The 23,445-nt window shown below is 45.8% G+C and overlaps 1 protein-coding gene across 1 annotated transcript in view; it reads left to right on the forward strand.

Moving 5' to 3' along the window:
• Window positions 1–1,733: 1,733 nt before the first annotated feature.
• Window positions 1,734–23,445, forward strand: part of cd79a (CD79a molecule, immunoglobulin-associated alpha) — a 43,642-nt gene continuing 21,930 nt past the window's right edge. Inside the window, exon 1 of the mRNA XM_060852678.1 lies at window positions 1,734–1,835. Within this exon, the coding sequence (XP_060708661.1) occupies window positions 1,778–1,835 (58 nt within the window). The 5' untranslated portion in view covers window positions 1,734–1,777. The remainder of the gene's footprint in view (window positions 1,836–23,445) is intronic.

Below are 23,445 nucleotides of genomic sequence, written 5' to 3' on the forward strand. Positions count from 1 at the left end.
TCCCAGGGACAGGGACAGCACGGAGTTAGATACAGAGTAAAGCTCCCTCTACACTGTCCCCCCATCAAACACTCCCAGGGACAGGGACAGCATGGGGTTAGATACAGAGTAAAGCTCCCTCTACACTGTCCCCCCATCAAACACTCCCAGGGACAGGGACAGCACTGGGTTAAATACAGAGTAAAGCTTCCTATACACTGTCCCCCCATCAAACACTCCCAAGATAGGGACAGTACGGGGTTAGATACAGAGTAAAGCTCCCTCTACACTGTCCCCCATCAAACACTCCCAGGGACAGGGACAGCACTGGGTTAAATACAGAGTAAAGCTTCCTATACACTGTGCCCCCATCAAACACTCCCAGGGACAGGGACAGCACGGCGTTAGATACAGAGTAAAGCTCCATCTACACTGTCCCCCCATCTAACACTCCCAGGACAGGGACAGCACGGGGTTAGATTTGGAGTAAATCTCCCTCTACATTGTCCCCCACTTCCCAGGACAGGGGAAGTCCGAGGTTAGATACAGACTAAAGCTCCCTCTACACTGTCCCCCCATCAAACACTCCCACGGCAGGGACAGCACAGGGTTAGATACAGAGTAAAGCTCCCTCTACACTGTCCCCCATCAAACACTCCCAGGACAGGGGCAGTGCGGGGTTAAATACAGAGTAAAGCTTCCTATACACTGTCACCTCATCAAACATCCCAGGACAGGGGCAGTAAGGAGTTAGATACAGAGTAAAGCTCCCTCTACTCTGTCCCCCATCAAACACTCCCAGGGACAGGGAAAGCACAGGGTTAGATACAGAGTAAAGCTCCCTCTACACTATCCCCCCCATCCCAGGGCAGCGGAAGTCTGGGGTTAGATACAGAGTAAAGCTCCCTCTACACTGTCCCCCCATCCCAGGACAGGGGCAGTACGGGGGTTTAGATACAGAGTAAAGCTCCCTCTACACTGTCCCCCCCCATCCCAGGACAGAGGCAGTACGGGGGTTAGATACAGAGTAAAGCTCCCTCTACACTGTCCTCCCCATCCCAGGACAGAGACAGTACGGGGGTTAGATACAGAGTAAAGCTCCCTCTACACTGTCCCCCCCATCCCAGGACAGGGGCAGTACGGGGGGGTAAGATACAGAATAAAGCTCCCTCTACACTGTCCCCCCATCCCAGGACAGGGGCAGTACGGGGGTTTAGATACAGAGTAAAGCTCCCTCTACACTGTCCCCCCCCATCCCAGGACAGAGGCAGTACGGGGGTTAGATACAGAGTAAAGCTCCCTCTACACTGTCCTCCCCATCCCAGGACAGAGACAGTACGGGGGTTAGATACAGAGTAAAGCTCCCTCTACACTGTCCCCCCCATCCCAGGACAGGGGCAGTACGGGGGGTAAGATACAGAATAAAGCTCCCTCTACACTGTCCCCCCATCCCAGGACAGGGGCAATACGGGGGGGGGGGTAAGATACGGGGTAAATGCTGACACTGCCCGGCTGCTTGTTTTAATCAGTCCGTGGATGCTCTCTGAGGGGTTTGGGTGGCATGTGCTCTCTCCCAGGGGAGATTCTGTCAGCTTTGATCTGCTTCACCGACCGGGGGGGGGAAAGAGGAACCTGTGAAACATCTGCTGTGGCCAGCAGGCCGTGAGCGATAAACATCCGGCCCTGTAGGCCCACTCCCCTCCCCTCCCCTCCACGGGGCGGAACACTCTCCCTCTCTCGCACGTTCGGCACTGAGCGCCCAGCAGGTCAGACCATCGTCGTCTGGGACCGACCAGCGATGGCAAGCCGTGCCGCCTGTGCCTTGGCACTGTTGGTGATGGCGAGAGTCGAGCCCGGTGAGTGTGAGAGGAGGGTGGTGTCGCTGGGTGGGCTGGGGGTATCCCCGCTGCCGTTCCCGTGCTCTGGGCGAGACCTGGCCATCGTGTGTGCCTGTGCCATGCCCTCACCCTGCTCCTGACTCAACCTCATGTGCAGAGGAGACAACTCAGAGCTCCAGGGTCAGAAATCCTCAGTCTGAACAAATCTTGTAGGGAGAGTCACCTTTCACTTGGACTCATACTTTCATAGATCAAATTCGCAGCACTGCCTACTGATCTGGTCTTTATATATCGCGTTTAGAACACACTCAGAGCACTGTGTATTGGTCTGGTCTCTATCTACCACAGTTAGAGCTCCTTTGGAGTACTATGTGTTGGTCTGATCTCTATATAACACAGTTAGAGGTCACTTGGAGCACTGTGTGTTGATCTGGTCTCTATATAGAGGAGAAAGTGAGGTCTGCAGATGCTGGAGATCAGAGCTGAAAATGTGTTGCTGGAAAAGCACTTTTGTATTGGTTTGGTCTCTATATACCTCAGTTAGAGGTCACTTGGAGCACTGTATGTTGGTCTGGTCTCTATATACCTCAGTTAGAGGTCACTTGGAGCACTGTGTGTTGGTCTGGTCTCTATATACCACAGTTAGAGCTTACATGGAGTACTGTGTATTGATCTGGTCTCTATATACCACAGTTAGAGCTTACGTGGAGCACCGTGTACTGACCCAGTCACTGTATATATCTTGGTTTGAGCTCACTGACAGCACTGTGTACTGAGCTGGTCTCGATATTCCTTGGTTTGACCACACTCAGCGCAGTTTGTACAGTTCTGGTATCTGTTTCCGACAATTAGACCACACCTGGAGCACCGTACTCAACTCTACGATGAAAACAGAAGACTAAGTGGCCGTGCAGCAGGAGAGATTGAAAAATGCACCAGCAGAACGGTGCAGCACTCTCCGTCAGTTATATTGAACATACTGTGACTGCTTTTCTCTGAGAAAGAGAAAGGAATGCAGTGACCAGGAGGAGCTGAGGGCTTCAAATTGTGAAAGAGGTTGAAAGGACTGATGTTGAGAAAATATTTCTACTCGTCAGGAAGACTCGGAGTGGGGACTGTCAACATGAATCTCTTACAATTTCTATGGTGTGTAAACAGGCCATTCAGCCCATTGAGTCCACACCTACCGTCTGAAAAACATCCCTTCTAGACCAAACAGTTACATTCTCCCTGTAACCCTGCATTTCCCATGGCTAACCCCACCTAACCTGCACATCCCTGGGCACTATGGGACAATTTAGCATGGCCAATCCACCCTAACCTGCATATCTTTGGACAGGTGCCCCATAGAGGCTCAATGGCGTTGGCTCTGTCTCTTTTATTTCTCTTTTTGTAATTTCTTCTTTGTTTTTTAACTCATAGAGTGGTGACTGTGTGCACTGTTCACTGTACTCTTGAATTCTGTCCTCTTGAGTACACGTGACAATAAAACCTCACTGTAATCCCATTGGGATCGCAGGAGAAATGTATTCACTCCGAGAGTGAGGAGAATGTGAAACCTGGACCGGTCCCACTCTCCGGAACAGAGCACTTCCAGCCTGAGGATTCTCGTGGCACTCCATCAGTCAACAGCGCTTCCCTTCAGCTACTTTGTGGACATTGGCTTGCAATGACGATTGGCAGTTAGCGAGCACTTTGCGCACGCATGTCCCCCCCCACCCATCGCGAGTCAAAACGCCCCTTGAAAGTGTTGTCACTGAGACGACACAGGAAATGTAGCTGGCTGCTACAAGGTCAATCAGAGTCTGTGACTGGAACTGAGAGATGGTTCTTTGCCCTGGCACTGAGGAGGCACCTTCCAGTTCTGGCTGTGGGACGTTTCACTTCTTCTACTGACACTGACAGGGAAGGTTCTGGGGAAGAGAATCTTCAGATTTTTTTTTAATGTTCCTTCACGGGGCGGGGGTGTCGTTGGCTGGGTCCAGCGCTCATTGCCCATCCCTGGTTTTCCCAAGGGAAGGTGGCGGACAGCTTCTGCAATGCCTCTGAGGGAAGGAATTCCGGGATTTTGACCCAGCGACACTGAAGGGACTCCATAGATTTCCGAGTCAGGATGGTGAGGGGCTCAGAGGGGACCTTTTGCCGGGCAAGGGGTGTTCCCATGTATCTGCTGCCCCTTGTCTTTCCAGATGGAAGTGCTCTTGTGTTTGGGAGTTGCTGCCCAAGGTTCCTTGATGTCTTCCTGCAGTGCACACACTGAGCGTCAGTCGGGGAAGGGGGGGAATATTTGTGGGTGTGAGGCCAATCAAGCAGGGGCTGCTTTGTCTCTGGATGGTATCGAGCTTCTTGAGTGTTGATGGAGCTGCCCCCATCCAAGGTAAGTGAGGAGTATTCCCTCACCCTCCTGTCTTGTGGCTTGTAGATGGTGGGAAAGGCTTTGGGGGGTCAGGAGGGGAGTCACTCGCTGCAGGATTCCCAGCCTCTGACCTGCTCTTGGAGCCACTGTGTTTATGTGGTGGGTCCAGTTGTGTTTCTGGTCAATGGTAACCCCCAGGATGTTGACGATGGGAGGATTCAGTGATGGGAGGTGACAATGTTATGAGAACAGATTGGAGATCTGCTGCGATATGACAATTCAGGGCACCATACCGCAGGAAGGAGCTGAACGAATTGGAGGCATTACAAGAGTGTTTCCAGGGATGTAGAACTTCAGTTATGAGGATAGATTGACGAAGATTGGATCTAACACTTTGAACCGAAGAAGGCTGAGAGGCGATCCAATGGAAGGTTCCAAACTCATGAGGTAGGAGGAGAGAGCAGATAAGGTGAAAGTTGTTAAAACGAGCAAGATGAGAGGGAAGAGATTTATAGCGATGTCAGAACAACGTGAGGGAATGATGATCGGGATTCCAAGTCAGGATGGTGAGTGGCGTGGGGTGGGGTGGGGTGGGGAGTTGGGGTGTGGGGGTGAATCTCGCACGCAATGGTGTTCCCATGTATCTTTCCTTACATAGTGAGTGGTTAGGGTCTGGAACGCACTGTAGGGAGGTATGGTCATCACAGAGTCAGTCAGGGCATTTCAGAGGGGAATCGCTGGTGGGTTAAAGCGAAACAATATTCCCTCAGCACTGACCCTCCGACAGTGCCCACTCCCTCAGCACTGACCCTCCGACAGTGCAGCACTCCCTCAGCACTGACCCTCCGACAGTGCGGCGCTCCCTCAGCACTGACTCTCCGACAGTGCGGCACTCCCTCAGCACTGACCCTCTGACAGTGCAGCACTCCCTCAGCACTGACCCTCCGACAGTGCGGCACTCCCTCAGCACTGACCCTTCGACAGTGCGGCACTCCCTCAGCACTGACCCTCCGACAGTGCGGCACTCCCTCAGCACTGACCCTTCGACAGTGTGGCGCCCCCTCAGTACCCAGACACATTCTGAAAGACACCCACACTGCCTTATTGATCACTGTGGACAGAGGCTCACAGGTACATGTATGTACACAAACTGCCAGGGTAATATATGGAAATGCACCCACATAAACACACAGACACATTCCCACAGAATCATACATCTGCTGACAAAGAAATATGTGCATATATATATAGAAAGGCAGATGTATTTGCATTCATTCACAGTTGGACGCACAATAAGCCATTTGGCCTGATTCCCATGTTCTGATTCACAACTAGAGAGACCAATGCACAGTAAACACACACATCGATAAATTCACACCCGCATATCGACTAGTGCGGAGAAACGTGAGCATGCGCACAGACACACACACAGACACACAGACAGACACACACAGACACACAGACAGACACACCCACAGACACACACACAGACAGACACACACACACACAAAGACACACACACGCACACACGCACAGACAAACACACGCACAGATGGACAGACACTCACACACAGACACACACACACAGACAGACACACACATACAAAGACACACACGCACACACACAAACACACGCATACACACGCACACAGACTGACGCACGCACACAGACTGACACACACAAACGCACACACACACACAGATGGACAGACACTCACACACAGACACACACACACACAGACAGACACACACATACAAAGACACACACGCACACACACAAACACACGCATATACATGCATACAGACTGACGCACACAGACTGACACAGATGGAAAGACACACACACACGCACACACAGACACAAACACACACACAGACAGACACATACACAGACAGACACACACAGACAGACACACACACACTCTCACACACACACTCGCACACACACACACACCACGCACACAGACACAGATGGGCAGATGAGAAAGGAAGCAAGAAGTCACAACTTGTTTGGATATAAAGCCCTTGACAAAGACCTCAGCTTATTTATAAAGGGTTCAGACTGTTTAAAACCCAAGGGACTGACAGACCTTTACTCCTCCTGCATGTGCACATCCTGTCTCCAAAGAGGCACCTGCCCCAGAGCTCTCCGCCCTGTGCACACACTGTACCACACAGAGACACTTACAGACAGTAAAACACACACACTTGCACTTACCATGATGCACAGTCATACACTCAAACACACGTATCATAATGTACATACAATAAGACACACACAGACATATAGATTGTAAAGCACAGAGGCACACACATATGGTGAGACATACAGACATCATGCAAATAGCCACAAATGTACAGCAGCACACACACTCACACACACAGACACACAAATATATACACACTCGCACAGACACACACACTCACACACACACAGATATACACACACTCGCACAGGCACACAGATATACACACACTTGCTTGACACACACACAGATATACACACTCGCACAGATATACACAAACTCATACACACAGACACAATCACGCACACAGATATATACACACACTCACACAGACACACATAGACACCCACAGACTCACAGACGCAGACACTCAAACACATAGACACAAAACACAGACATACACATGCACACACACACACACACACTCACACACAAACACACACACAAACACACACACACTCACACGCACACTCATACACACACAGACACACACACACTCACACACACACATACACTCACACACACAAAGATATACACGTACACACACTCACCCACACACTTACACACACAGACACACACACAGGTATACACACACACACACACACACACACTCACACACATACACACCCCCGCATGCACACACTCACACACGGACACACCCACACTCAAATACATAGACACAAAACACAGACACACACATGCACACACACACACACTCACACACACGCACACTCACACGCACACACTCACACACAAACACACACACACTCACACGCACACTCATACACACACAGACACACACACTCACACACACACATACACTCACACACACAAAGATATACACGTACACACACTCACCCACACACTTACACACACAGACACACACACTCACACACATACACCCCCCCGCATGCACACACTCACACACGGACACACAGACACACACACACTCCCACATATAGGCACACACACCCACACACACACACCCACACGCACGCACACACACACACTCACACACAAACACACACACTCACACACACACTCATACACACACACACACGCTAACACACACACACTCACACACATACATTCACACAGATACACACACTAACACACACAGACACACAGATATGCACAAACTCGCACAGACACACACAGATATACACACAGATATACACACTCGCATAGACACACACTCTCGCACAGACACACACACTCACACACACACAGACACACAAATATACACACACTCGCACAGACACACAGAGATATACACACAGATATACACACACTCGCACAGACACACACACTAACACACACAGACACACCCTGATATACACACGCTCGCACAGACACACACACAGACACACCAATATACACACACTTGCACAGACACGCACTCACACACACAGATATGCACACACACACACACACACACACAAACACACACACAGACACGCACACACAGGTATACACACACTCACACAGACACACACACAGACACCCACAGACTCACAGACTCACACACTCAAACACACAGACACAAATGACAGACATACACATACACACACACACTCACACACACAGATATATACACACACACACACACTCACACATAAACATACACACACTCACACACACACTCATACACACACAGACACACTTACCCACACACACACACTCACACACAGATACACACGCACACACTCACACACACACACACCCACACACACTCACTCACACACGCATACTCACACACACAGATATACACACATACACACACACTCACACACACACTTTCACACACACAGACACACACACAGATATACACACGCAGATATACACACACTCGCACAGGCACACACACACACATCCGCATGCACACACTCACACACAGACACACGCGCACACACACTCACACACACACATTCACACACATAGATATACACACACACACACCCGCATGTACACACTCACACACTGACACACACACACAGACACATACACTCACACACTCCCACACACAGGCACACACCCACACACACTCACACACTCATACACATACACACACACACACACTAACACACACACAACAAACACACACACATACACACACACACTCACACACACAGATATATACACACACACACACTCACACATAAACATACACACACTCACACACACACTCATACACACACAGACACACTTACCCACACACACACACTCACACACAGATACACACGCACACACTCACACACACACACCCACACACACTCACTCACACACGCATACTCACACACACAGATATACACACATACACACACACTCACACACACACTTTCACACACACAGACACACACACAGATATACACACGCAGATATACACACACTCGCACAGGCACACACACACACACATCTGCATGCACACACTCACACACAGACACACGCACACACACACTCACACACACACATTCACACACATAGATATACACACACACACCCGCATGTACACACTCACACACTGACACACACACACAGACACATACACTCACACACTCCCACACACAGGCACACACCCACACACACTCACACACACACTCACACACTCATACACATACACACACACACACTAACACACACACAACAAACACACACACAGACACACGCACTCACACACACACAGATAGACACACACACACACACACACCCACATACACACTCACACACACACACTCACACACACACTCACACACACTCACAATAAACACACACACAGACACTCACACACACAGATAGACACACAAACACTCACACACACTCACACACTCACACACACACTCATACACACACAGACACACACACACTCACACACACACTCACACACAAACACACACACTCACACATACACTCACACACATACATTCACACACACACAGACATACATACACACATTCACACATGCACCTACACACACAGAGACACACACACAGACACACCCACACACTCACACTCACACAAACACACATACATTCACACAGATACACACACTAACACATACACAGACACACAGATATGCACAAACCCGCACAGACACACACAGATATACACACAGATATACACACTCGGACAGACACACACTCTCGCACAGACACATACACTCACACACACAGACACACAAATATACACACACTCGCACAGACACACACTCTCGCACAGACATGCACTCACACACACACAGACACACAAACACACAAATATACACACACTCGCACAGACACACAGAGATATACACACAGATATACACACACTTGCACAGACACACACACAGACACACCGATATACACACACTTGCACAGACACGCACTCACACACACAGATATACACACACAGACACAAACACACTCACAGATACACACACACTCACACAGACACACGCACAGGTATACACACACTCACACAGACACACACACACACCAACACACAGACCAAACACACAGACACCCACAGACTCACAGATGCACACACTCAAACACACAGACACGAAACACAGACATACACATACACACACACTCACACACACACACCCACACACACTCACACACGCGCACTCACACACACAGATATACACACACACACTCACATTCACATTCACACACACAGACACACACACACAGATATACACACACAGAGATACACACACTCGCACAGGCACGCACACACACACACACACACACAGATATACACACACACACACACACACACATTCACACACACAGTTATACACACACACACACACACACACACCCGCATGCACACACTCACACACGGACACACACACTCACACACTCCCACACACAGGCACCCACACACACTCACACACACACTCACACACACACAGCCACACAGACACACACACACACACTCACACACACACACTCACACACATACATTCACACACACAGATATACATACACACACTCACACACGCACTTACACACAGACACACCCACACACTCACACACACACACATACATTCACACAGATACACACACTAACACACACACAGACACACAGATATGCACAAACCCGCACAGACACACACCGATATACACACAGATATACACACAGAAATACACATTCGCACAGACACACACTCTCGCACAGACACACACACAGACACACACACACAGACACACAAATATACACACACTCGCACAGACACACACCGATATACACACACTCGCACAGGCACATACACACACAGACACATCCCGATATACACACACTTGCACAGACACACACACAGACACACCGATATACACACACTTGCACAGACACGCACTCACACACACAGATATACACACACAGACACAAACACACTCACAGATACACACACACTCACACAGACACACACACACACAGGTATACACACACTCACACAGACACACACACACACAGACACACACACACACCAACACACAGACCAAACACACAGACACCCACAGACTCACAGACGCACACACTCAAACACACAGACACGAAACACAGACATACACATACACACACCCTCACACACACACACCCACACACACTCACGCACGCACATTCACACACACAGATATACACATACACACACACACTCACACACACAGACACACACACGGATATACACACACAGAGATACACACACTCGCACAGGCACGCACACACACACACACACACAGATATACACACACACTCACACACACATTCACACACACAGTTATACACACACACTCAGACACACACACACACACCCGCATGCACACACTCACACACAGACACACACACACACTCACACACTCCCACGCACAGGCACACACACACTAACACACACTCACACACACACACACTAACACACACTCACAACAAACACACACAGACACACGCACTCATACACACAGATAGACACACACACACTCTCACACACACACCCACACACACGCTCACACACACACACTCACACACACAGAACAAACACACATACACACGCACTCACACACACAGATAGACACACACACACTCACACACACTCACACACACTCACACACACTCACACATAAACATACACACACTCACACACAGATATACACACACACGCACACACACACAGATATACACACACACACTCACACACCCATTCACACACAGAGTTATATACACACACTCAAACACACACACACACACCTGCATGCACACACTCACACACAGACACGCACACACAGACACACACACTCACACACTCCCACACACAGGCATGCACACACACCCACACACACTCACACACACTAACACACACTCACAACAAACACACACACACGCACACACACACAGATAGACACACACACACTCTCAAAGACACACTCACACACGCACTCACACACTCACACACACACTCACACACACTCACAACAAACACACACACAGATAGACACACACACTCACACACACATTCACACACACAGACACACATACAGATATACAAACACACATATACACACACTCGCACAGGCATGCACACACTCACACATAGACACACGCACACACACACACAGATATACACACACACACTCACACACGCACATTCACACACAGAGATATACACACACTCAGACACACACACACGCATGCACACACTCACACACAGACACACAGACACACACAGACACACTCACACACTCACACACTCACGCACACACACACTCACACACACACTCACACACTCACACACACACTCACACACACTCACAACAAACACACACACATACAGACACACGCACTCACACACATACAGATAGACACACACACACACCCACCCACACACACTCACACACACACTCACACACATACACTCACACACACAGATATACATACACACACTCACACACACACTTACACACACAGACACACCCACACACTCACACACACTCACACACATACACTCACACACACACACACACACAGATATACATACACTCGCACAGACACACACTCAAACACACAGACACACAGATATACACACACTCGCACAGACACACACACTCACACAGACACAAAAATATACACACACTTGCACAGACACACAGAGATATACACACAGATATACACACTCGCACAGACACACACACTAACACACAGACACACAGATATACACACACTCGCACAGACACACACACACACACACACAGATATACACACACTCGCACAGACACACACACAGACACACAGATATACACACACTTGCACAGACACACACTCACACACACAGATATACACACACTCGCACAGATATACACACACTCACACACACACAGACACAAACATGCACACAGATACACACACACTCACACAGACACACAGATATACACACACTCACACAGACACACACACACACACACACACAGATGTACACACTGATGTATGGGCTGAGGTAAAGAGTCTGAATGCAGTTCCTGTTGTCACTATGCTTACGTTCCACTGCAGTAAGAGCAAATCGAACAGCCGCTGGAGTAGGCCATTCAGCCCTTTGAGCCTGTTCCGCCCCTCTGCACGATCATGGCTGATCATCGGGTTGAGTCTCCTCTTGTTTCTAGCCTTTGATCCCTTTAGCCGTAAGACCCACAGGGAAGCTTCTGACTTTCCTTTGATGAAGCTGAACCTTTTCCTGATCTCAATCTTCCATCACCAAATCCGTTCACTTGGAGGGAGAGGGTGACTGGCTCACAACTTGTAAAGCTCTTTGACACATCAACTAAAAACTACAGCTCACGGCAACTGGAATCGGGGACCTAAATCAGTGAACTGCAGGCCGGAGTTGTTTTTTTTAATTGCAGAGTTAAAGCAGCTCTTTCCCTTTCAAAGACTCAATGGTATCTGCCAAAGCATTTTCCCCCAAAGGCTACGGGGCACCAGTTATACAACTGATGGCTGGCAGGAGGACATTTTCATTGATAACTGGCCACAAGCCCACAGACCAATCAGCTACCTGTTGCAAACCAAAGCTCTGTTCATTCAGAGACCCAAGTTCTAGCTTGTCTGCAAATTAACCTTCTCCACTGCTTGAAGAAGCAGCTGTGTAAACAGTGCTTACAATGAGTATCTATAACTTGATTTTAAATAGTGCAGGCATTGTTCAATAATCCTTGTTTTCTCAATAAAATGTAGTTCTTTCCCCTTTGCTTTCTGCCATGAAAGATACAGAAAACCTAAAAATGTTTGTTCTTTATAACACGCATACACAAAGAGACGCACAGACTTGTCAGTGAGGTCGACATTACCCACGGAACCGATGTCTTCTGTGAATTTGCTGTTATTTATTTGACTCTGTGCACATTTATGTTTTCATAGAATCCCCACAGTGCAGAGAGAGGCCATTTGACCCAGTCTGCACTGACCCTCCTGAACAGCATCCCACCCAGACCCACCCCCTCATCCCTGCATGTCTGACACCATGGGGAAATCGGGCACGGCCAATCCTCCTGACCTGCACACCGCAGCACTGTGGGATGAAACCAGTGCACCCAGAGGAAACCCACACGCACGCACGCTGGGAGAATCCAGTCGTCTGAGGCTGGATTCAAATCTGGGTCCCTGGCACAGTGAGGCAGCGATGTTAACCACTGAGCCCCCCCATTTTAATATGTGCATCTGTCTGTGTGTTACTGTATGTGTGTCTGTCTGTGTTATGTGTGTTATTGTATGTGTGTCTGACTGTGTTACAGTCTATGTGCAGTAAGGTGTGTCTGTTTGTCTGTGTTATGTGTGTTATTGTAGGTGTGTCTGTCTGTGTTATGTGTGTAACTGTTTGTGTGTGTCTGTAAGCATTACAGTATGTATCTGGCTGTGTTACTGTTTATATGTATTAAGGTGCGTGTGCCTGTCTGTGTTATGTGTGTTACAGTCTGTGTGTCTGGCTGTGTTACAGAATCTAAAAGAAAAAGGAAATCTTATGAGGAAAGGCTGAGGCACTTGGGGCTGTTCTCATTGGAGAAGAGAAGGTTTAGGGGAGATCTGATAGAAGTGTATAAGATGATTAGGGGTTTAGATAGGGTAGATACTAAGAACCTTTTACCGCTAATGGAGTCAGGTGTTACTAGGGGACATAGCTTTAAATTAAGGGGTGGTAGGTATAGGACAGATGTTAGGGGTAGATTCTTCACACAGCGGGTTGTGAGTTCATGGAATGCCCTGCCCGTATCAGTGGTGAACTCTCCTTCTTTATGGTCATTTAAGCGGGCATTGGATAGGCATTTGGAAGTTATTGGGCTAGTATAGGTTAGGTAGGATTCGGTCGGCGCAACATCGAGGGCCGAAGGGCCTGTACTGCGCTGTATCCTTCTATGTTCTATGTTCTATGTGTAAGGTTTAGGAAACTGAAGACAGACAAAACCCTTGAAGTACACAAAGATAGCAGGAAAAGAACTCAAACAAGGAATTCGGAGGGCTCAAAGGGACTTTGAAATGTCCCAGACACACAGGGATTAAGGAAAATCCCAAAATCTTTTGTCCATATGTCAGGAGCAAGAGGGTGGCTAGGAAAAGAATCGGGAGGGGAATTTATGTACTGAGCCAGGGGAAGTGAGTGAGGTTCGTAATAAATCAGCATTCCCAAAGAAGGCTGCAGTGGATGGTGAGTCTCGGGATGGGTTCGCTGATATCCTGGGGCATGTCGGTGTGACAAAGGACGAGGTGTTGTGTGTTTTGAAATGCATTAAGGTAGACAAGTCCTCAGGACCTGATGGGATCGATCTCAGCACGCTAAGGGGGCCGGGTGAAGAACTGACTGGGATCTCAGACCACATCCTTGTATCCCTGTTTAGTGACAGAAGAGAGCTCACAGGATTGGAGTGTGGCCAGCTTTGTTGGTTTATATAGGAAGGGCAACAGGGATAATTCAGGAAATCACATCCCGGTGAGCCTTACGTCAGTAGTAGGGAAATTATTGGAGAGGTTTATCAGGGGTAGGATTTACTTACATTTGGGAAATATACACTTATTAACAATAGGCAGCCTGACGTTGTGTGGGGAAATATTGTGTCTCACAATCTTAAGTTTATTGAGGAAGTGACAACGATAACTGATAAGGGCAGGGTGGGAGATGTTGTGCACATGGACTTTAGCAAGGCCATTAACAAGTTGATATAACAGGCCGAACTGATAGGTTGAGGATGGAACTGGCTGAGTCATAGAGGACGGAGAATTATTTTTCCAACTGGAGACCTGTGATGTGTGGTGTTCCGCAGGGATCAGTGTTGGGACCTCTGTTAGTTATAATATATAGAAATGAGCTGGAGTAGAGTGGAGGTGGCATGTTTAGTAAGTTTGTGGATGACGCAAAGATTGAGGGAGCTGCAGATAGAGAGGAGATCGCAAGGTGACAGCAGGATGTAGACAGTTGGGCAGAGAAACGGCAGATGGAATTTAATCGGGACAAATGCAAGGTCATGCATTTTGGAAGATTCAATGCAGAGCCCAGGTAATCCTCAGCAGGTCTAGGTGTGCGGGGGCCACAGGTTCCCTGCTGCGACAGTCCGCGGGGATAAGGTGGGCTGGAAGGCTTGCCTTCATTGGCTGGGACAATGAATATAAAAATTGGCAAGTCATGATACAATTGTACGGAGGTTTGGTGAGGACACATTTGGAATACGGTGCACAGTTCTGGTTGCCAGGCTACCAAAAGGATGCGGAGGCTTTGGAGAGGAGACAGAAATGGTTTACCAAGACGTTGTCTGGTTAAGGGGGCACTAGCTGAGAGGAGGCAATGGAAAAAAATTCACTTGATTGTTGTAGATTGATGGGTGTCCTGATAGAAGTTTAAACAACTATGAGAGGATGGATAGAATGGCTAGTCAGAGTCCTTTCCTGATGGTAGAAATGTCAATTACTCGGGAACACAGGGTTAAGGGAGAAGGGGGGCGTTTGAATGAGATTTGAAAGGCATGTTTTTTTGCATAAAGGGTAATAAGGGCATTGCTGGATGGGGTGGTGAAGGGGATACAGCAGCAATATTGAAGAGCACCTTGATAGATACATGAACAAGTAGGAGGGACAGCAAAGGTACAGGCAAAAGGCTTTTTGTTTATAAAGAGATCATGTGTCAGCACAGTTTGGGTGGGCTGTAGGGCCTGTGCCTGTGCTGTACTGGTCTTTCTTCTCTTTGATCTTGGTGTGTGTTACTGTACATGTGTGTCTGTGTGGATTACAGAATGTGTGTCTGAACGTTACTGCATGTGTGTGTCTGTGTGGATTACAGAACGTGTGTCTGAACGTTACTGCATGTGTGTGTCTGTGTGTATTACAGAATGTGTATCTGAACGTTACTGCATGTGTGTGTCTGTGTGTATTACAGAATGTGTATCTGAACGTTACTGCATGTGTGTGTCTGTGTGGATTACAGAACGTGTGCCTGAACGTTACTGTATGTGTGTGTCTGTGTGGATTACAGAATGTGTGTCTGAATGTTACTGTATGTGTGTGTCTGTGTGTATTACAAAACGTGTGTCTGAACGTTACTGTATGTGTGTGTCTGTGTGGATTACAGAACGTGTATCTGAATGTTACTGTATGTGTGTGTCTGTGTGTATTACAGAACGTGTATCTGAATGTTACTGCAAGTGTGTGTCTGTGTGTATTACAGAACATGTGTCTGAATGTTACTGTACGTGTGTGTCTGTGTGTATTACAGAACGTGTGTCTGAATTTTATTGAATGTGTGTGTCTGTGTGTATGACAGAACGTGTATCTGAACGTTACTGTATGTGTACGTCTGTGTGGATTACAGAACGTGTGTCTGAATGTTACTGAATGTGTGTGACTGTGTGTAGTACAGAACGTGTGTCTGAACGTTACTGTAAGTGTGTGTCTGTGTGTATTACAGAACGTGTGTCTGAATGTTACTGTATGTGTGAGTCTGTGTGTATGACAGAACGTGTATCTGAACGTTACTGTATGTGTATGTCTGTGTGTATAACAGAACATGTGTCCGAATGTTACGGTATGCGTGTCTCTGTGTGGATTACAGAACGTGTGTCTGAATGTTACTGTATGTGTGTGGCTGTGTGTATTACAGAACGTGTGTCTGAGTGTTGCTGTATGTGTGTGACTGTGTGTATTACAGAACGTGTGTCTGAACTTTACTTTATGTGTGTGTCTGTGTGGATTACAGAACGTGTGTCTGAATGTTACTGTATGTGTGAGTCTGTGTGTATTACAGAACGTGTGTCTGAATGTTACTGTATGTGTGTGGCTGTGTGTATTACAGAACGTGTGTCTGAATGTTACGGTATGTGTGTGTCTGTGTGTATTACGGGACGTGTGTCTGAGTGTTACTGTACGTGTGTGTCTGTGTGTATTACAGAACGTGTGTCTGAATGTTACTGTATGTGTGTGTCTGTGTGTATGACAGAACGTGTATCTGAACGTTACTGTATGTGTATGTCTGTGTGGATTACAGAACATGTGTCTGAATGTTACTGTATGTGTGTGTCTGTGTGTATTACAGAACGTGTGTCTGAACTTTACTTTATGTGTGTGACTGTGTGTATTACAGAACGTGTGTCTGAACTTTACTTTATGTGTGTGTCTGTGTGGATTACAGAACGTGTGTCTGAATGTTACTGTATGTGTGTGTCTGTGTGTATTACAGAACATGTGTCTGAATGTTACTGTACGTGTGTGTCTGTGTGTATTACAGAACGCGTGTCTGAATGTTACTGTATGTGTGTGACTGTGTGTATGACAGAACGTGTATCTGAACGTTACTGTATGTGTATGTCTATGTGGATTACAGAACATGTGTCTGAATGTTACTGTATGTGTGTGTCTGTGTGTATTACAGAATGTGTGTCTGAATGTTACTGTATGTGTGTGTCTGTGTGTATTACAGAACGTGTATCTGAATGTTACTGTATGTGTGTGTCTGTGTGTATTACAGAACGTGTCTGAGTGTTACTGTATGTGAGTGTCTGTGTGTATTACAGAACGCGTGTCTGAATGTTACTGTATGTGTGTCTGTGTGTATTACAGAACGTGTATCTGAACGTTACTGTAAGTGTGTGTCTGTGTGTATTACAGAACGTGTATCTGAATGTTACTGTATGTGTGTGTCTGTGTGTATTACGTGTATCTGAATGTTACTGTATGTGTGAGTCTGTGTGGATTACAGAACGTTTGTCTGAATGTTACTGTATGTGTGTGTCTGTGTGTATTACAGAACGTGTATCTGAATGTTACTGTATGTGTGTGTCTGTGTGTATTACAGAACGTGTGTCTGAATGTTACTGTATGTGTGTCTGTGTGGATTACATAATGTGTGTCTGAATGTTACTGTATGTGGGTGTCTGTGTGTATTACAGAACGTGTGTCTGAATGTTACTGTATGTGTGTGTCTGTGTGTATTACAGAACGTGTATCTGAATGTTACTGTATGTGTGTGTCTGTGTGTATTACAGAATGTGTGTCTGAATGTTACTGTATGTGTGTGTCTGTGTGTATTACAGAACGTGTATCTGAACTTTACTGTATGTGTGTGTCTGTGTGGATTACAGAACGTGTGTCTGAATGTTACTGGAAGTCTGTGTCTGTATGTATTACAGAACGTTTATCTGAATGTAACTGTATGTGAGTGTCTGTGTGGATTACAGAACGTGTATCTGAATGTTACTGTATGTGTGTGTCTGTGTGCATTACAGAACATGTGTCTGAATGTTACTGTACGTGTGTGTCTGTGTGTATTACAGAATGTGTGTCTGAATTTTATTGAATGTGTGTGTCTGTGTGTATTACAGAACGTGTGTCTGAATGTTACTGTATGTGTGTGTCTGTGTGTATGACAGAACGTGTATCTGAACGTTACTGTAAGTGTATGTCTGTGTGTATAACAGAACATGTGTCTGAATGTTACTGTATTTGTATGTCTGTGTGGATTACAGAACGTGTGTCTGAATGTTACTGTATGTGTGTGGCTGTGTGTATTACAGAACGTGTGTCTGAATGTTACTGAATGTGTGTGTCTGTGTGGATTACAGAACGTGTGTCTGAGTGTTGCTGTATGTGTGTGACTGCGTGTATTACAGAACGTGTGTCTGAACTTTACTTTATGTGTGTGTCTGTGTGGATTACAGAAGGTGTGTCTGAATGTTACTGTATGCGTGTGGCTGTGTGTATTACAGAACGTGTATCTGAATGTTACTGTATGTGTGTGTCTGTGTAGATTACAGAATATATATCTGAATGTTACTGTAAGTGTGTGTCTGTGTGGATTACAGAACGTGTGTCTGAATGTTACTGTATGTGTGTGTCTGTGTGTATTACAGAACATGTGTCTGAATGTTACTGTACGTGTGTGTCTGTATGTATTACAGAACGTGTGTCTGAATGTTACTGTATGTGTGTGTCTGTGTGTATGACAGAACGTGTATCTGAACGTTACTGTATGTGTATGTCTGTGTGGATTACAGAACATGTGTCTGAATGTTACTGTATGTGTGTGTCTGTGTGTATTACAGAATGTGTGTCTGAATGTTACTGTATGTGTGTGTCTGTGTGTATTACAGAACGTGTGTCTGAATGTTACTGTATGTGTGTCTGTGTGTATTACAGAAAGTGTATCTGAACGTTACTGTAAATGTGTGTCTGTGTGTATTACAGAACGTGTATCTGAATGTTACTGTATGTGTGTGTCTGTGTGTACTACGTGTATCTGAATGTTACTGTATGTGTGAGTCTGTGTGGATTACAGAACGTTTGTCTGAGTGTTACTGTATGTGTGTGTCTGTGTGTATTACAGAACGTGTATCTGAATGTTACTGTATGTGTGTGTCTGTGTGTATTACAGATCATGTGTCTGAATGTTACTGTATGTGTGTGTCTGTGTGGATTACATAATGTGTGTCTGAATGTTACTGTATGTGGGTGTCTGTGAGTATTACAGAACGTGTATCTGAATGTTACTGTATGTGTGTGGCTGTGTGTATTACAGAACGTGTGTCTGAATGTTACTGTATGTGTGTGTCTGTGTGTATTACAGAACGTGTATCTGAATGTTACTGTATGTGTGTGTCTGTGTGTATTACAGAATGTGTGTCTGAATGTTACTGTATGTGTGTGTCTGTGTGTATTACAGAACGTGTATCTGAACTTTACTGTATGTGTGTGTCTGTGTGGATTACAGAACGTGTGTCTGAATGTTACTGGAAGTCTGTGTCTGTATGTATTACAGAACGTTTATCTGAATGTTACTGTATGTGAGTGTCTGTGTGGATTACAGAACGTGTATCTGAATGTTACTGTATGTGTGTGTCTGTGTGGATTACAGAATGTGTATCTGAACGTTATTGTATGTGTGTGTCTGTGTGCATTACAGAACATTTGTCTGAATGTTACTGTATGTGTGTGTCTGTGTGTATTACAGAACGTGTACCTGAACGTTACTGTATGTGTGTGTCTGTGTGTATTACAGAACGTGTGTCTGAACGTTATTGTATGTGTGTGTCTGTGTGTATTACAGAACGTGTATCTGAATGTTACTGTATGTGTGTGTCTGTGTGTATTACAGAACGTCTGTCTGAATCTTACTGTATGTGTGTGTCTGTGTGTAAAACAGAACGTGTATCTGAATGTTACTTTTTTTTGAGTCTGTGTGGATTACAGAACGTTTGTCTGAACGTTACTGTATGTGTGTGTCTGTATGTATTACAGAACGTGTGTCTGAACTTTACTGTAAGTGTGTGTCTGTGTGTCTTACAGAACGTGTGTCTGAGTGTTACTGTATGTGTGTGTCTGTGTGGATTACAGAAAATGTATCTGAATGTTGCTGTATGTGTGTGTCTGTGTGTATTACAGAACATGTGTCTGAATGTTACTGTATGTGTGTGTCTGTGTGTATTACAGAACGTGCATCTGAATGTTACTGTATGTGTGAGTCTGTGTTGATTACAGAATGTGTATCTGAATGTTACTGTATGTGTGTGTCTGTGTGTATTACAGAACGTGTGTCTGAATGTTACTGTATGTGTGTGTCTGTATGGATTACAGATCATGTGTCTGAATGTTACTGTACATGTGTGTGTCTGTGTGTATTACAGAACATGTGTCTGAACGTTACTGTAAGTGTGTGTCTGTGTGTATTACAGAACGTGTGTCTGAATGTTACTGTATGTGTGTGTCTGTATGTATTACAGAACGTGTGTCTGAACGTTACTGTATGTGTGTGTCTGTATGGATTACAGATCATGTGTCTGAATGTTACTGTACATGTGTGTGTCTGTGTGTATTACAGAACATGTGTCTGAACGTTACTGTAAGTGTGTGTCTGTGTGTCTTACAGAACGTGTGTCTGAGTGTTACTGTATGTGTGTGTCTGTGTGGATTACAGAAAATGTATCTGAATGTTGCTGTATGTGTGTGTCTGTGTGTATTACAGAACGTGTGTCTGAATGTTACTGTAAGTGTGTGTCTGTGTGTCTTACAGAACGTGTGTCTGAGTGTTACTGTATGTGTGTGTCTGTGTGGATTACAGAAAATGTATCTGAATGTTGCTGTATGTGTGTGTCTGTGTGTATTACAGAACGTGTGTCTGAATGTTACTGTATGTGTGAGTCTGTGTTGATTACAGAATGTGTATCTGAATGTTACTTTATGTGTGTGTCTGTGTGTATTACAGAACGTGTGTCTGAATGTTACTGTATGTGTGTGTCTGTATGGATTACAGATCATGTGTCTGAATGTTACTGTACATGTGTGTGTCTGTGTGTATTACAGAACATGTGTCTGAATGTTACTGTACGTGTGTGTCTGTGTGTATTACAGAACGTGTATCTGAATGTTACTGTATGTGTGAGTCTGTGTGGATTACAGAATGTGTGTCTGAATTTTACTGTATGCGTGTCTCTGTGTGTATTACAGAACGTGTATCTGAATGTTACTGAATGTGTGTGTCTGTGTGTATTACAGAACGTGTGTCTGAGTGTTACTGTATGTGTGTGTCTGTGTGTATTAAAGAACGTGTGTATGAATGTTACTGTATGTGTGTGTCTGTGTGTATTACACAACGTGTGTCTGAATGTTACTGTATGTGTGTGTCTGTGTGTATTACAGAACGTGTATCTGAATGTTACTGCAAGTGTGTGTCTGTGTGTATTACAGAACGTGTATCTGAACGTTATTGTATGTGTGTGTCTGTGTGGATTACACAACGTGTGTCTGAATGTTACTGTATGTGTGTGTCTGTGTGTATTACAGAACGTGTATCTGAATGTTACTGTAAGTGTGTGTCTGTGTGTATTACAGAACGTGTATCTGAATGTTACTGTATGTGTGTGTCTGTGTGTACTACAGAATGTGTGTCTGAATGTTGCTGTATGTGTGTGTCTGTGTGGATTACAGAACGTGTGTCTGAATGTTACTGGAAGTCTGTGTCTGTATGTATTACAGAACGTTTATCTGAATGTTACTGTAAGTGTGTGTCTGTGTGGATTACAGAACATTTGTCTGAATGTTACTGTATGTGTGTGTCTGTGTGTATTACAGAACGTGTGTCTGAATGTTACTGTACATGTGTGTGTCTGTGTGTATTACAGAACATGTGTCTGAATGTTACTGTATGTGTGTATCTGTGTCTATTACAGAACATGTGTCTGAATGTTACTGTATGTGTGTGTCTGTGTGTATTACAGAACATGTGTCTGAATGTTACTGTACATGTGTGTATCTGTGTCTATTACAGAACATGTGTCTGAATGTTACTGTATGTGTGTGTCGGTGTGTATTACAGAACATGTGTCTGAATGATACTGTATGTGTGTGTCTGTGTGTATTACAGAATGTGTATCTGAACGTTACTGTAAGTGTGTGTCTGTGTGTATTACAGAACGTGTGTCTGAATGTTACTGTATGTGTGTGTCTGTGTGTATTACAGAACATGTGTCTGAATGTTACGGTATGTGTGTGTCTGTGTGTATTACAGAACATGTGTCCGAATTTTACTGTA

Source organism: Hemiscyllium ocellatum, chromosome 38 (genome assembly GCF_020745735.1).
Source record: "Hemiscyllium ocellatum isolate sHemOce1 chromosome 38, sHemOce1.pat.X.cur, whole genome shotgun sequence".
Classification (NCBI taxonomy): Eukaryota; Metazoa; Chordata; class Chondrichthyes; order Orectolobiformes; family Hemiscylliidae; genus Hemiscyllium; species Hemiscyllium ocellatum.